Source organism: Mytilus trossulus, chromosome 7, assembly GCF_036588685.1.
Source record: "Mytilus trossulus isolate FHL-02 chromosome 7, PNRI_Mtr1.1.1.hap1, whole genome shotgun sequence".
Lineage (NCBI taxonomy): Eukaryota > Metazoa > Mollusca > Bivalvia > Mytilida > Mytilidae > Mytilus > Mytilus trossulus.
In genome coordinates this window covers 25,961,418-25,977,800 of record NC_086379.1, presented here as the reverse complement: position 1 = coordinate 25,977,800, position 16,383 = coordinate 25,961,418, and the positions used below count along the sequence as shown (strand labels likewise).

Below are 16,383 nucleotides of genomic sequence, written 5' to 3'. Positions count from 1 at the left end.
TTTGTCGCCTTGCACGAACGTCATACTTGTAAACAGGTAAAGAAAATTGAATACTTCCGAACATACAGAAATTTAGTTTAAGTTATACAAATTTATTTTTCGGATGTTTTAAAAGTATTTTGTCACGTTCAAAGATTTTTACGTAGACAATCAACCCTCTATTCCGTAATATCTGTAAAAATATTCATTTTCATTTATAAATAAGTTTTGCATTTGAATTTCTTTATATTTAATGTGACATTTTAATTAACTATAAACAACAACATTTCCTATTCCAATCAATCGTGTTCATATTCAATAAAATGTGATAACATAATTTCTCTCAAAGATAGTTAACTGTTAAATAGCCTTATTTCCTATGCCGCTTTTAAACCTTGCGCATGACGTCACGTCTATTAAGTCATGCATGGGGCATTCCCAATACTCAATATACATCGGGTCAGTGAAGCATTATGTGTTTGTATTTTGTTATGGACGTACAGTTAACATCAAATATTGAAAGATGAAGTTATTCCGTTTCAGATTTATAATTTTAGGGCTATTATTATGTATATTTCATGTTTGGTGTCGGACTTGTGGAACCTTTTTCACTGATCCTGCTTCAAGTACATACTTAGCAAATATTGTGATAGAGGGGATAGTAACTCAAAAGTTGCCCGTGGGGCAGGATTTTTATAGAGTGGTGGTGAAAGTGACGAAAGTAAGAAAAGGTGACAATTTATTACCAAAAGGAAAAAGAACAAGAACTTTAGTAATTGGAGAGTTCAGTGATACTGTGAATTATGAAAGCTGTATACCAAATATCACATCCACACGTGGAACTGGACAAAAATATTTCTTCTTTTTAAAAAATTCATCAAGTGATCATTTTGTTAATTCAGCATTCCCAGTTTTAGTTACCAAAAAAACTTCAAGAGCTGTACGAAAATCAGCATGCCGAAAATGTGGTAGGTAAAAATTGCAGACGAATTTATTTTTATAAGATGCCGGTTTAATTTTCTTCCTGGTTAACAGAATGTATGTTTCTAAACAACTCAAATATTTAAATACGTTGAACAATTTAACACAATTTAACACATAGTATGTATTTGAATATTGTCTTTACTTTGTCAGGTAAAAAAAAAGGCATGTCGGAAAATTTAAAAACTATCTACGTTTGTACAAATACGTTTAGTGCATTTAACTTCTCAATTACTTTTAAATGTTGGGCACAAGATATAGATAACCCTATATTTAAAGTAAATAATTAATGATTACAAGATTTGTAAAACATTATGTAAGAATTTATTTCGTTGTGTACATGCATATACACAATGAGAAATTAATTGTCCAAGATTGAAGTAAAATGTTGAAATTTGCAATTAACTAAAGAAATGTTTGATCTGTTGCAGGCTGCTATTTTATTTCATTTTCTATATTACCCGAAATTTACCTTCCAAAATCAATAATATTGAAACTGCCAGAATTTTTTTTTATTTAATCTCTCTGGAGAATATAAAATATGAAAATATGATTGCATATCAAACAAATTATCTATTACCTGTGTCTTGTGACCTTTGTTGGGAAAATAATTGATATACAAGTAGCTTGTGTTGAATAATTGATCATTAAGAATCCCTAATGAGTAGTGTTAGGTAATTGATCATCGATAAATGTATGGCATGCATTTCCTATACTTACATTTATATACAAGATCATGAATGGGGAATTAAAATGCAAGGAATTACTCCTACAATTTAACATAAAGATTTATGACTTATAGGGAGATAGAAACACACGATTTCTAGGGGTATATAGGTACATAAATGAGAACATCTATATTTTGTAAAATTCAACAGGCATTCTTCAACAATAGACTCGTGTGTTTTAAAAATATATTTTAACATGTTTAAATTATTAGGATATTTACAACATTAACATGATTAATGATCATTAATCTTCTATAAAAAATGTAAATTAATTTGTGGTTATATGAAAGAATAGAATGTAAGAAATTTGTGGTTAAATGTATCTTATAATTCAAAAGCCCCTAAGTTTCCTCATTGCCCATGTCTGTTTAAGTTGGATATTCAGATTATAGCATAGCATGCATTTTTAGCGGCTTTGACTTTTTAACAGGTTGTGGGACAAGCTAAAATAATTGTGTAATAGGGCTAAGAATTTTTAGAATGCATTAGGGATAAGTGTACACATTTACCATGTCTACCATCACAACGTAAAATATTCATATTCAAATGTTTTATGTGACATGTCCACTGTAAAAGGGAGAGGGGAACACTATTGTAGTCTTGACCAGCATGTACACTGTACATGATGTATTGAAAGATAATATTCAATGCAGTGATTTACAGGATTTTTAGAAATTCAATGTAACTTTAATTTAATGTGGTTGATGCTTTAAAATAGCTTGAAATACATGTATAAAAAATGTACTAAGGAAAAATAGTATATAGCATTATATATATATTTATAATAAAGGATGATTGCATATTGAATGAGAATTATATATGAATGAAGATTATTATAATTTTGCAATATGTAAATTGAGTACACTGTACAAACATTAATTCATCCCTTTAAAGTCCTTGAACTTATTTACAAGTGTTTGTTTCTTTTAAAAAAAGGTACTTGAAGGTAAAGCTAGGATTGGTTGTTTAAAGCTTAACTTTATCTCATTAGTCACTCCTGATAGAAACTGTGTGGGCATAGTAACAAATATCCCAGGACCTCACTAGTAGAAAAGCCTGGGATTTTGAAAAATGACCCTTGATTTATTGGTAAAATTATAAGTCTCTGGTAAAATCAAATGCATATTCAGTAAGGTTCTTTCCAACAAATTTTGTGATGATCATGAGACAATTTATGTAATAAAGGTTAAAAAGTGGACCTTAAGCATTTCATTTGACGAAATATGGTATGAAGTGCATTCAATTTAATGGTTCATTCATTAACAAATATAGATTGAAATTTTACAGTATGAAGGCCAAAAGTATATAAATATTTTTGTTTCTCAGAGGTTTTCTTAAAGTTTCTTTCACTAGTGTTTGCATATAAACTCTTGAGGTTTCATTTGCTCATACTTATATGTGTAATTTCTGTTTTGTTTTGGTTTAAAAAAGGTTCTTTTAGCCAATATTTGCCATAATGAGTTGCTTTAAGTCTTTCTTGATGTTCATTTTGCCAACATTTGACATGATGTGTTGCTTTAAAGCATTTTTTCTCATGGTTCTTTTGCCAATATTTTGTGTTAAAAGTTAATAAAGCTTTTGCAAAGGTTTCTTTTGCAAATATTTTGTGTTAAGTTAAAGCTTCCGCAAAGGTTCCTTTGGCCAATATTTGACATAATGTGTTGCTTTAAAAGCTTGTTTGAGGTGTTTTTTTGCCAATATTTGCCATAATTGGTTGCTGAATAAGCTTTCTGCTAAATGTAAAGGTTTGAATAAAGATATTCTACAGAGTTCATTGCATAATTATTCATAAAAAGTTTCCCAAATGTTAAATACTTAAATCAGGTTAATTATACCTTAACAAAAATGTATTTTAAAGGGTTAAATACACTATTATATGTTAAATGAAAAAACCCTGAATGAATATGGGCCATTGCATGACAGAAAACATTAAATATCAAGTTGTATACTAGCATAACAAATTTGATTTTTGAATATCAGTACAATCTTTTCTACTGCCATTGACTGGCCTCTTTCTGTGGCCAGTTAAACCTGTTTTTGCAACCAGCTCTTTTTCTGTTGACAGTTAAAACTGTATTTGCAACCAGCTCTCTTTCTAGGTATGTTGCCAGTTTTAATAGCATTTGCATATACCTCTCTTTCTGTTTTTGATAAGACTGCATTTGCAACCATCTTCATTTCTGGTGCCAATAAAATCAGCATTTGCAACCAGTACTCTTTCTGTTGCCAGTTAAAAAATGCATGTTTGACAATAAAAATTAACCATCAGTTAATTTTTCTAATCAGGTACTATCAATAAAATAATAGTCAGTTCTGAAATATTTTAAAGCTATTTTGTTGTACATGTATTTGTTTTCTTCTGAATTCGAACCCAGTGGAAACTACATGTAACATATATCTCATGCAGATTTAGGGTGAGATAACTATTTTAGAAAAAGTATATTTTAAATCTTTTTTTAAGGATCGCCTTCTCTTGATGAATGTTTCCCTGGACCATTAAGAATATATATATAGTTTGTAAATTAAGGTATGCTGACTTGTTATGTGTATTTGAATCCCATCAGAATTATTTAACCTTCTACCAGGTAAAAGTTGTCTTGGTCTATAGGGGTGACTGACCGATGATATCATCCATGGAGGATTATCTTCCATTTAACTACTTTGAAAGAATATTTGTATACTAAAATTGAACTCATTGAAATATTTATCTCAAGTTTTAACTAGCTGATTGACTTTTAAACTTGTGGGAAATTGAAGATTAAAAGTTTTAAGTACATACCTCCAGCATGAAGTAAGGTGACTTATAAAATAGCTTATTGTGCAATATAATAAAGATGTTCTTATTTAGATTTAGTTTTTTATTTTACACCCCATGCAATAATTGAGTTCCTAATCTTTTAAAATTTGAAATTCCATATTACTCTTTATAATTGATGGGTGACCCCATACTTCCATACCCCCCCTTTTTATTATTTTTTTTATGGAAAACATAATTTTGCAAAATAAAATAAAATAGCACAGAAAAGAGCAAACAACAATATCTCTCAGAACATTTATATACAGTCATTATAGATACTCATGTTAGAAAATTTGAAAATAAAATATAACTGTTGATTATACATATCCCTCCACCCTCGTTGCAATGTTTCCTCAAATTATAATCATGGTAATGGAAATGTATATCTATGCAATAATTCAAAGTAATTCTTTTCAAATTAGCACATTTATCAGTTATAATGTGAATAGAATTGGTCCCTTTGCTCACCAGAAATTATGCAATAACTAACTTGCTGGAAAACATTCTCATCAAGAGATCAATAATTCACAATATTTTATTTTACCAATTATTTAATTTCATCTTGAGAGAAAACGTTGTTGTATTTTCATTTGATTAGAGAAGATTTATGGCTATTTTATGTTACTTAGCTTTTGTTTGATTTCATTAAAATTTAATGATTTGTCCGATATAATATCACCCACGCTTTATTTAATTCTCATATTTTAAGCTTTTCTAAAGAAATGAGTCCAATAATACCCTTAAATTAAATAAAACAACCGATCAATTCAACTTTACCTGTAATTAATGGGTTACGAGAAATCGAAGGTTGTAACATGAATGTGTGGTTAAAATGTCGATGATTGAGGGATAATATCAATGTATTGAATAGTAGACCATACATTCAATGAGATATTTGGATTTTTTTTCTCCTAGATGAATAGCTTGTCGTTTACTCCTACTATTAATCCAATTAGATGACACTTTGGAAACATGGCTTTGAATGAAATAGTGTGGGCCCCTATAACTGTATGCATCATGACCACATGTCAGAAAAATTGCAGATCTATATTTAGATATTTGTGACATGTTAAAAAAGGTTTTTATCTTCCTTTCTGCAGGCCTATTAAGGTTTTATTATAGAATGTGAGTGGGAAAACTTTTATAACATATTTTGATTTTTTTTTTATCTCCCTTGAATTCTCTTTCCATTGCAATGTTTTGAATGTTCTCAGCAATTAGTAATCTATTGATTGATTGATATTCTCAAGAAATCATTCTGGTAAAAAGTAATAATGAATACAAATTATAAAAACACAGTATCTTATAATATTTTCATTTCCCTGTCAATAAAAACAAATGACATGAACAGCAGGTTATAATATACAAAAATGTAGGAGAGTCTAGTGTCAAATTAGTTTAATGTTGCTATGCAGACAAATTCCTGAGCTACCAACCTCCAGTGGCAGATCCATAAATTTACAGGGGAGCACTGATGGCCCAAGAGGGGCCTTCAAGTCATGCTTCAGTGATTCCCTAAATAATGATTTTTCCCCACAATTTTTTTTGGGGGGACACCCCTCCCCTCTTAATCCGTCTCTGACCTCATTACTTACTTTGGCTGAATATGCAACAGAATAGATGGATAGAATTTTGAAAAATTTATCAGTTCTTGGAACCATTTGAAAATAATGCTTAAACTTAACTCATTTCCTGGCGTGGGATTGATCATGCATAAACAATTGATTAATTAATCATTAGACTTTTTGTGAAACGAGGGCCAGGACTATATCTTTTTTTGTCTTAATTATTTATCAATACAAAGGGGTTCATATATCAGGAAGCTTAATTTCCCATGGAAATAGAAACAGCTAATCTAGATGATTGTCTTGCAATGGTAAATAAATGGAAATGTAAAAAGTCTATTATTTCTGGGAAATCTTACAATAGCAAATAAATGTAAATGAAAAAAGTCGTATTATTTCTGGTAAATCAATGTTGTGATATAACAAATGCATGCAAGAATTCAATGCACGGACATAAAATACTGCAGCAGTATAGACACAGCCCGCCAAAATCAATGTTTTTCTTTACAGTTGTAACCATATAGAATATGTTTAATAATACTCTTGTCACAAGAATCATTTACTGACATGTCAAGTCAAATAAGTAGCTGGGACCAATACTTAGAATTGTTTATTACTAACTTTTCCAATATAATCCAAATCAATTCCGTTAAGGAGACAATGATTATTGATTCCAGATTCCGAGTTCCCAGTTGGAAAATATCCCAGTATATTTAACCGCTATGCGTTAATTTCCTTTGACAAGATTTGATTGGAAATGTTTGCTGTATACTTTATTCTGTGAATTGTTGGGTATCCATCACTGAAACGAGACAGAATCTTGTTATCACAAGTTTTCTTACCAAATTACGTCTCGGTGCCAAGTAAAGCAATGTCTATAAAGTCATATAATATATAAACAATCTGATTTTGTTGGAAGATAATTGGTCTAACTATATTGAATGGACTTTTACATGTTTCCATTATTTTTGTTATTGCACAATAAAGAAACATGTAAAATTAACTGCAGATATCTGCAATGACAAACTAACTAAACATCATCGGTGTCTGTGGATCAAAATCCTAGACTTGTTCTTCAATTTCTTTTGGCAATAACCTAATAGATAAGATGATTTTTGCTAAATATTATATAAGGTTACATATGTTAAGAGTCAAATATATATAATGCATTTTTCAAGTTCAAAGATTTATTTCTTGAAAAGTATATAAGTTAGACCAAAAATGGTTGATGAACTCCCGGTGAGTGTTGTCACCGTAAAAATGGTAGCCAAAAAAAAAAGGTTATGGGGCAAAAGTTGACATAAAATGCAGTTTATTAAAAGCTGCACTTATGGGAAAAGCAAATTTTTAGTGGCTCCTGAAGGAGCTACCATTTGATTTTTATGGGGGGGCTAGGATGAAAATTTTGTCCTGCATTTTTTTTTAGTTGTAATCTCTGTCCTGCCTTTTTATTTTTCACTATCCGGTCCAGCTTTTTTTTTTAGTTTATCCTGACTTTTCTTACATAAATTGTCATCCTGCCTTTTTTTTTTGCAAGTGTCTCATCCTGCCTTTTTTTTTTAACTAAAAACTCCTGTCCTGCCTATTTTTTCAAATTTCATCCTATCCCCCCCCCCCCCCCCCCCCCATAAAAATCAAATGGTAGCTCCCTTAGTGAAATACATTCAATATGTTTCCAATATTGAGATATGAATTTCTGAAATTTTTGAACCTACATGTAAATGGTATGCTTTTGATGAAAAATAATTCCAATCCAATCAAAAGTCCTACAATATTTTATTCTGAGTACCATCTATAAGGTTAAAACAAAGTTACTGGTAAAGTGTTAAACAAATATTTGTACTGTTGTAACCTTATATAACCAAAGATGACCACTTTTTCAATGTTTTTTTTATTTTCCTTCAGTAAGCAAAATTTCTCCTTAATGTCCATTCATGCTTTAAGCACACCTACATCTAAAGCTAAGTGTTATATAACAAATATATTTATCATTTAAATTTGGTGTTCAGTATAAATCATTGCTATTCAGGATGTCATATTTTAAAAAATGTTTAAGATATGCAAATATTTGATAGGGATCTAGAGGAGTGGGTTGTATGTAGCTCTAGTGGTGATGAATTATGACTTTTGATTTAGGTCCAGTTGGTGTACTTTTAGTTACAATGTCAAAAAAATTACAAGTCATTTTTGTTACCTTTCCTATTTTTATATATTTTTCCCATTGCAGTTTACCATTATTTCAAAATGAGAAGTTGCACATAATTTTTAGATTGATATATATTTTAGTTTATATTTTTTTTTGGGGGGGGGGGATTTGCAGTATACATGCAAGACAGATATTTGTTTTAATAAAATTGCTCGTTTTATGAATTAATAATTATTTCTTAATTTCTAAGTGATTTGAATAAGTATATACATTTTGATATATCATTTTTAAGAAACAAGTCTTCTCCTGAGTCTTCTATTATAGTTCTAGTTGTTTTGGCGAGGTTGTGAGTAGAGCAGACAGACATCGAATGTTTCAAGTAAACTTGGCAAATTGAGTTATTATTGCAGAAACATTGAATAAGAAAAAGTCTGTTTAGTCTGTGATCCTTTATTAACAAAACTGCATAGTAATTAGAAAGAATGTATTACTAACAGCTATTTCATTTGTGATAGTTTCTCCACATTTTTTCAAATGTCAAATGTATTTTGAGATGATAGCATTACATAATAAAATTCTCAATGTAAAATAGTAAAATATCCATAGATTCTTTAGTATCAAGTATTATTTATATTAAACATTTTCTATAAACTAAGTATTTGTTTCAGATATTGGATATGCTCTGCATTTATGAATTTTTAAAGTGATTTGTGATACTACACCTACTACCAACTCAACATCTGTCGTAACTACTAAAAATTATAGAGCTACTTAAATGTTTTGTTAATGTGTTTTAATATTTATCATTTAATTACCTTCCTTAATTAAGAGTTGCATCACGTTGTGACATCTGTCATTACTGCTAAATATAGAATAGCTCTTAAATTGTTTTTATTATTTATCAATTATCTCCCTTTGAAAAGAGTTATATCACCTTATTACAGTGTAAAACAGGCTAATTTAACATTGAAAAAAAACTTTTCTGGCATTAAAAAGCCATTTTAAAAAAGTTTGTGGAACTGTCTTATAATTTTTGTTATAACTGTTCTTTTCACTGATGTTTGCTGAAACATTGTACCATTATTGAATTCTGATGATATAAATGTATTGGTGAAAACTGTGTCACAGTTTAAATTAACATTCATATGAAATTTCTTCTTAAAAATTAAAGCATTCATATCCAACTATATAAGTGCCTGTCACACAGGTTAAAAAATATCACTTTTGACAAATCTCTTGATAGTAAAATTTAACTCTTGTAGGTAAAAATCAGATATAAAACTATTTAAATGTTACCCACACTTAGACATATTTTACTTAATTGAAAATACCATTTAAACCCTCTTTTGCATTTTTTACATTTTTTTTAAACTACCTTGATGTATTTTCTTATCATGCTTATAGAAAGTGTACATAAACCTCGGTTGGATATTAGTTTCAACAGGATAGTAATCTGTTGCATTATATGCCCAATGTTATTTTAATATTTCAATAGGTATTAAGATATAATAATTTTTTGGCTAGCCACATTGACACTAGAAAACTTGTAAAAGTTCATTCTTTTGGATTACATTTATTGGATATTAAACATGAGAGTTTACCGTAAAGCTAGAAGCGAAGAAGGTATGGAATATCATTAAAATGTAGGAACAGTTCTATTGAGAGGGATCTTTTAGAACTGAGGATCAGGTTTAAAATGTGAAACGTTACTAAGGACATACAGTGTTGTTACTGTCAAATTTTGAAATCGTTGTAATTGAGTTTGAAAGTCTCTAGTTTTAACTCTTTGGTAAAAGTATAATCAGAATGATGATGTAGCATAATTTTCATCTGACTTTTAATAAAAAGCCTTAAAAAATAAGTAAAATAAAAAAATAAATCAATTATAAATTGCTAAAAAATCTGAAAAAAGCATTGGAACAGAGGGGTGCCTATGAAGTAATGGTGATGTGGAGTGATTTGACATTCCATGTAACTCTTTCTAACAGCCAATTTAGACTTTACATTATGAAGCAGTCATTTGACTTGCCCACAAAGCTTTTTTTTTTGTATCAATCTTTAAAATTTTTGTGAAAGCTCTTTGCACTAATCATTTAACTTGCCATGGACACTCTTAAATTTTGCGTATGAGTCAATTTCAATAAAATTCTTGTTAAGGTATTTGACTGCCAATAAATTCATATTGTATCTGTCATTTTACTTGTTGCAGAAGCTTACAGCTTTCAATGGAAGCTCTCTATGATATGATCTTTGAGGCCAGGCCCAGCTTAAAAAATGTTTGTTTCCTGTGATGTTCCTGTCACATTTGTTTTAGAATAATTACATAAGATGTATGTTTTACTATAATACGTTATTCTGATTGGCTAACTGCGCATCAAGTGTTATTCATTAAGCAATTGCATTACTCAATACAACTTTTCATTCATGATAACACGAGGTCCCACAATAAAGTGGCCAGGGGAATTAAATAAAAAAAAAAAAAAAATCGTGTTTTCATGATCATAGCTAAAAAATGTAATTATAAGTATTGAATGCTTCTTTTTGTAACTTCAGAGGGTTGTAAAAGTGTTGCGCACATTTTTAGAATGAAGCGCGGAAACAAAATGTACTTTGGTCAACGCTTTTACACCCCAATGAAGTTACAAAAAGAAGCATTCAATTCTTAATTGTGAGGTTAAAGTTGAGGTTAAAGTAGGTGATTTGTTTTAAGGGGGATTGTCAGATTACCATATTTGTTTGATGTAAACTGCATTTCAGAATATCATTGTTATATCTGGGAATCAAATAAAATTGAACTTATCACCAACTCTAAATGTATAAAAAGGAACAAAATGGCCAAAATTTGTAGAAAATAGGGGGGGGGGGGGTCATTCTAACATAGCATGTTTAAAGAATGTAATTATGAGATCAATTAGGTGCATTACAGAATGAGAAATGATTTGTAACGAGGTATTAACAGACTGTTATGTAGATTATCAAGTTATAAGAAGATTAATCAAAAGGAATAAGGAACCAATAACAAGTTACCAAAGTATGTACAAAATATGTAAGCTTTTGTCATTTAAATTTACAACTGATATTCAAATAATTTGATAAATCTTGAAAAATGCAATGGTTTTTGTAGTTATTGATTTGTAAAAGTTTTCGTCAATTTCTATGCCATTTTCTTATTTAACTGCTTTGGTGCTTTCTGTAGGTTGCATTTTTCTTGGGGGAACAAATCTTCATATCTCCCCCATGCAAGTCTAAAGGGAGATAAATATACTATTCACTTTAATTGAATTTGTATAGATTGTAGGTAAATTAATATTAGATTGGTGGATAATTGATTAAGAATCCCTCTGAATATTGAACAAAACTTTATATTCCCTTCAGACCCTAACATAATTGGTACTGTGTTAAGTGATGTTGAAGTCCATCTGTCCACCTTATCTGAAACTGATTTCTCTCTAAAAGTCAATACCCTTTGTGAAATATGGATTTTCTTGGGTGAATGTACAAACTTCATACATGTATCTCCCCAAGGAGATGCAAAATACATGTATAAACAAGGAATTGTTTGAATCAGGAATAATTTTTAATTCTGGAAAATTGATAAGAAATATGGATAATGAAAACTTAAACCAAACTAAATGGGGTAACCACATCATCTTATTTTACGCATATATGGCTAAGTTTTAGACAACTTTCACTGATATTTCAGTATCTTTTAAACCATGTGCATGCATGGCTAACCCTCTTCAATTGGATTAGTTTTCATCCTATATTATTTATCAGTTTTCCAGGGATCCCAATTATTCCTTGTCTATAATCATGGTAGTATCTACCCTAGTAATTTTCTTACATAAAGTGCAATAGTTACAACTGTATTGGACGAACTCAACAGTTGTGTGAAAACATACATTAAACCAATAAAGATAAGCTACATTTATGACAATTTTTTAAATGATTCTTTATTATTTTAACAAGGTAATTTAGCCTAAAATTTAGGATATTTGGTCCAATATTTCAGACTATTGTTGACTTTATTAATCCTCAACATTTACTTTGTGATTTCTTACATTAATATTTACACGGTTTGGATTGTGATTATGATGGAATACCACAATGGATTAAATGAAGTATACGTCCACATTAAAATCATATTTGTTATTTTGTTTTTATAGATTATGAGAATATAGTCAGAAAAACCACAGGATATGGGCCAAAGTTATCACCTCAATTTTTAATACAAATAATCGGTATAACAACAGATACAAAATTCAAGATACATGTACTTCACAGCTTTGTGTGAAAATCTCAATGTCCATATATAAAATCGAATCATGTAGCTAATAGTTACAGAATAAAACTGTCTGTGTTAGGGAAACATTCTAAACTTTTGATTTTTAATAGCACCATCATGTCCATGCTTGGTTTTGGTCTTGTAGTAAAGAGAGGAGGTAAGATCATTATGCTTTGATTTAAATTTATTTTTATCAGGAAATAAAACATCTTTGAAAACCACTCCGCTTAATTGACAGGCTGCGAAGACCTTTCTGAAATGTTTCCCCCTCTCAGAAACTAGAGATATGATTATATTCAAGGATTATTATTTAACATTGATCTAAATAAAAATAAAAAGAGATATTCCTTTATTCTCACCTAATCCTTTTTTTTCAAATTTTTTCAAATTTTTTATTCTTTAAAAAAAAAAATGTTTTCATGATGTTTAACATGCCATAAAAAAATTGACATTAAAGTTTTTTTATTGAGGCTGGCTATCTTTAAAATCTAATACGGTATGACTTGAGTAAAATAAGAGAGTAGACAGATGATAGTTATTGACTTTTACTAGTATTTTAATGTAATAAAGTTCCCATAGAAATTTTTATTTCATTCTGAGTACGTTGACTTTTGGTTCTCCATATGTAGGAACAAATACTCAGCTCAGCGAAATATTTAATTAAAGATCTAACTAAATTAAGATGAATGATATCCAAATAAAAGGCTATTTGTCCAAGATTGGAAAATCTTTATTTTATACTACACCAGAAGTCTATAAAATCATTAAGGAAACAAAAGAATTAGTCAATAATACTAAATGTAATCTCTTGATGGAGAATAAATCTATCAGTTTCTTTAATATTTAACTCCAATAGTAGATTGATTACGGCAATGATTAACTATTTTATTGGTTTCCTCTGCCTGACTTTGCATGTGGTCATACTATTTACGTTGTTGACCTTATGCAGTCTGTAATTATTTTATAACACCTGTGTGTTGTAACATTAAACGTGTTTAAGCGTAATTAAAAAACGACTATTTGGTTTCTTTCCGGTTTCATTCACTTTGAACTTGTTGAAGGGCATATAAAAACAATAGAAATGTGATATAAGTTATTTATGCATAAAAACGTAATGAATTTTATTATAATATCATAATTCATATGACGTTATTTTTGCCAGAGGAGGGATAGGGTTATTGTAGGCGTGTAGAATTTCTGGTCCAAATAAACATCAAGTGAATAAAATTTGTTAATTTGTGTGTTTCTTCCCTGTCCGAAATGAAACTTTTGGGAAAATCAGATATGAAATTAGTACAGTTGTGCATGTCATCTAAAAGGAAAGAATCAACCTACACATCAGAAAATTACCTTAGCTGTATTTGGCAAAATATTTCAGCATTTTTGCCATTTGTTGGTCCTCAATGCTAAGTTCTACTTTAGACCTGATTTAAGCATCACTGATGAGTCTTTCCATATACAAAAGACCAGTTGGCACATACAATTTAAATCTGTGAAATACCTTATATTGCACTTAATTATTGCTATACTTTAAAAAAAAAATTAAAACCATGTCTGTGTTTCAGTTTTGTTGGTTTCATTTTGCAAATGCAGACCAAAAATAAATGAAATGAAATGTTAAAATAGATGTGGTTCTGTTATTTCTGTTGATAGAGCTATTAAAATCAAGAACTACCAGTTTTTTTGTAACCAGTGATGGAAATAGTGATAGATAGTAAATATTGTTGTCTCTTTATTTAATTACTGGTAAAAAAGCAAACACAAATGTTATACATTATTGAATAATTTGATTTATGCCTTTCCTGTCTCCTGTGGAATTAGAATATTATGAATAATAAGTATATGTATAGATAAAAGTTAGAAGACACATAAAAGTCGAGCAAACAGTTTGACTTGTCTACTATATTTACTGCCGATACAATTTAAAGTCTGGAATATTGTGTTTGATCTATAGCTGTTTGGAGAGTCTCACCAATTCGCCATTTCAGAATCTAAAGGACTATGGATAATCTCATTGTTCGTACACCAAAATAAAAATAATGTTACATAATTGGATAGATTTTAATTGTTTAGACCGTTTAAAACCAATCACAATGTTTTGGTGTACGCTTTTGAAAATATGACCCAGAATGCACTATATTCTGAAACGGCGAATTCAAATTGCTTTTTCTATTTATTTTTTTTTCTTTCTTGAAACTTATTTTTTTAAAGTAAGATGTTTAAATGTGATATAAATTTTTTTTGGAACTTTCTATTTTTCCAAAAAATGTTTGTACATGTATATCAATCACTGTATATAGGATGGTTTACTAAAGAACAAAATAATAAAATTCCAGTGTTATAAAAAAACAATTTTTTGTATTCACATAATTTATACTCATCTGTTAGCTCAAAGCACTAAATTTATGAATAATTGTTATTTTTTTGCCAGTTTTGTTTACAAGTATTTAGGATTGATCATTTTGTGTTTGATTTTATAGTTTTTCTCTTAGGCAGATAAAGTAAATATTTTTATAATTATGACTGTTCAAAGTGCAATTAAGTACTTGTACCAATGTCTTAGTAAGAAACATGTTTCCCTGAAAACTAGAGTACAAGTACATACTAACGTTTTCTAAGAACAAAAAAAATTTGAATGTAGATTAAGTTCTGTTTTGTTAATTTTAGTGCAAAATATGAAAAGTACATGTTGATGATGTCAGAATATAACGGATGCACTTTAAGAATACATGTTGTTATAATCATATTTATGACGTAAAATTTAGAAATGATGTAAGAAAGTGTCAAAATATATTAAATTGGCCTGTAGAAGTTTATTGCATAGTTCTGCTCGTTTACTTAAGATGCATTAGTTTCTGATTTACGTTTTTCTTCCTTTAATTAATAAATTCTAATCACTGGCACTTATCATTCATCTTCCAGGACATCACTCCCCCCTTTTCTCTATGTAACAGATATATTAAAAAAAAGTCTACAAATTTAAAAACAAAGTCTTTCACTGTAAGATAAATAATAACTCCACTGAACAATTGTGTTGTCAACATATATTTGGTCTAATGAAAAGTTCCTGGAAACAAGATCCATAATATTTGACTTCCTTACGGAATAAATATTCTATACCTTTTATTCCATAAGGAACAAATACTGTAATATCTGTTCCGGTGGTAACAATATTACAGCATCTTTCTTCCACTTGGAACTTATATTATGATGAAACTTAATTTTCGAGACAGAGTTATGCAGCTTTTTCAAAAGATATTATGCTGCATATCCATTGTATCTATCAGGATATTATATAATGATAGACTCATTGTAAATCTAAAAGAAATACATTTTCAGCTAATTTCTGCCACTATTAGACTGATTTTATCTCTGTGAAATAAATTGTTCAGAGTTTTCTGTCATTATAGGGGATGACAAACGATTTTGTTTTTATCACAGCTACTGTTTTTAGTTGATATGTTAACAAGATAATTAATACTATGATATATTAGTGTAAACATAAATCTCGACAGGTTTTATTGTCAGTTCTTGTGTAACTTGTCATCATATAATTGTTTCTTATCAATGAATCGTGGGAGATCTTTAATAGATATTTGTAATATTCATTCATTAATTGTGATATATAAGTAAAGATATTTTTTCTCAATGAAAGTATTTCAAGCGCTTAGGGGATTATTTTTTTTGGTTTTTCGCTTCTTCAAAAGTCTTGTTGCCAGTTTTTAAAAGAAAAAAAAAAGAAAAATAGTTGAAAAGGTACAAAAATACATAAAGTCAGACTCAGTGACTTCTTTGGTTTGATATTTAGTGTCATTCATGGAAAAATATCTGTCTGGACGTGTTCCCCCAAAAAAGGGGGGATGGGGGTATTAAGGCAGTCCGTCCCTACATCCATTTATATC

At 29.4% G+C, this 16,383-nt stretch overlaps 1 protein-coding gene across 5 annotated transcripts in view; it reads left to right on the top strand.

Annotated features, from left to right (window-relative positions):
- Window positions 1-396: 396 nt before the first annotated feature.
- The window catches only part of LOC134724840 (pro-neuregulin-1, membrane-bound isoform-like), a 51,806-nt gene continuing 35,819 nt past the window's right edge, over window positions 397-16,383 (top strand). For all 5 annotated transcript variants that reach the window (XM_063588132.1, XM_063588130.1, XM_063588129.1 and 2 more), the window contains exon 1: window positions 397-947. In XM_063588132.1, the coding sequence (XP_063444202.1) occupies window positions 503-947 (445 nt within the window). In that variant the 5' untranslated portion in view covers window positions 397-502. The remainder of the gene's footprint in view (window positions 948-16,383) is intronic.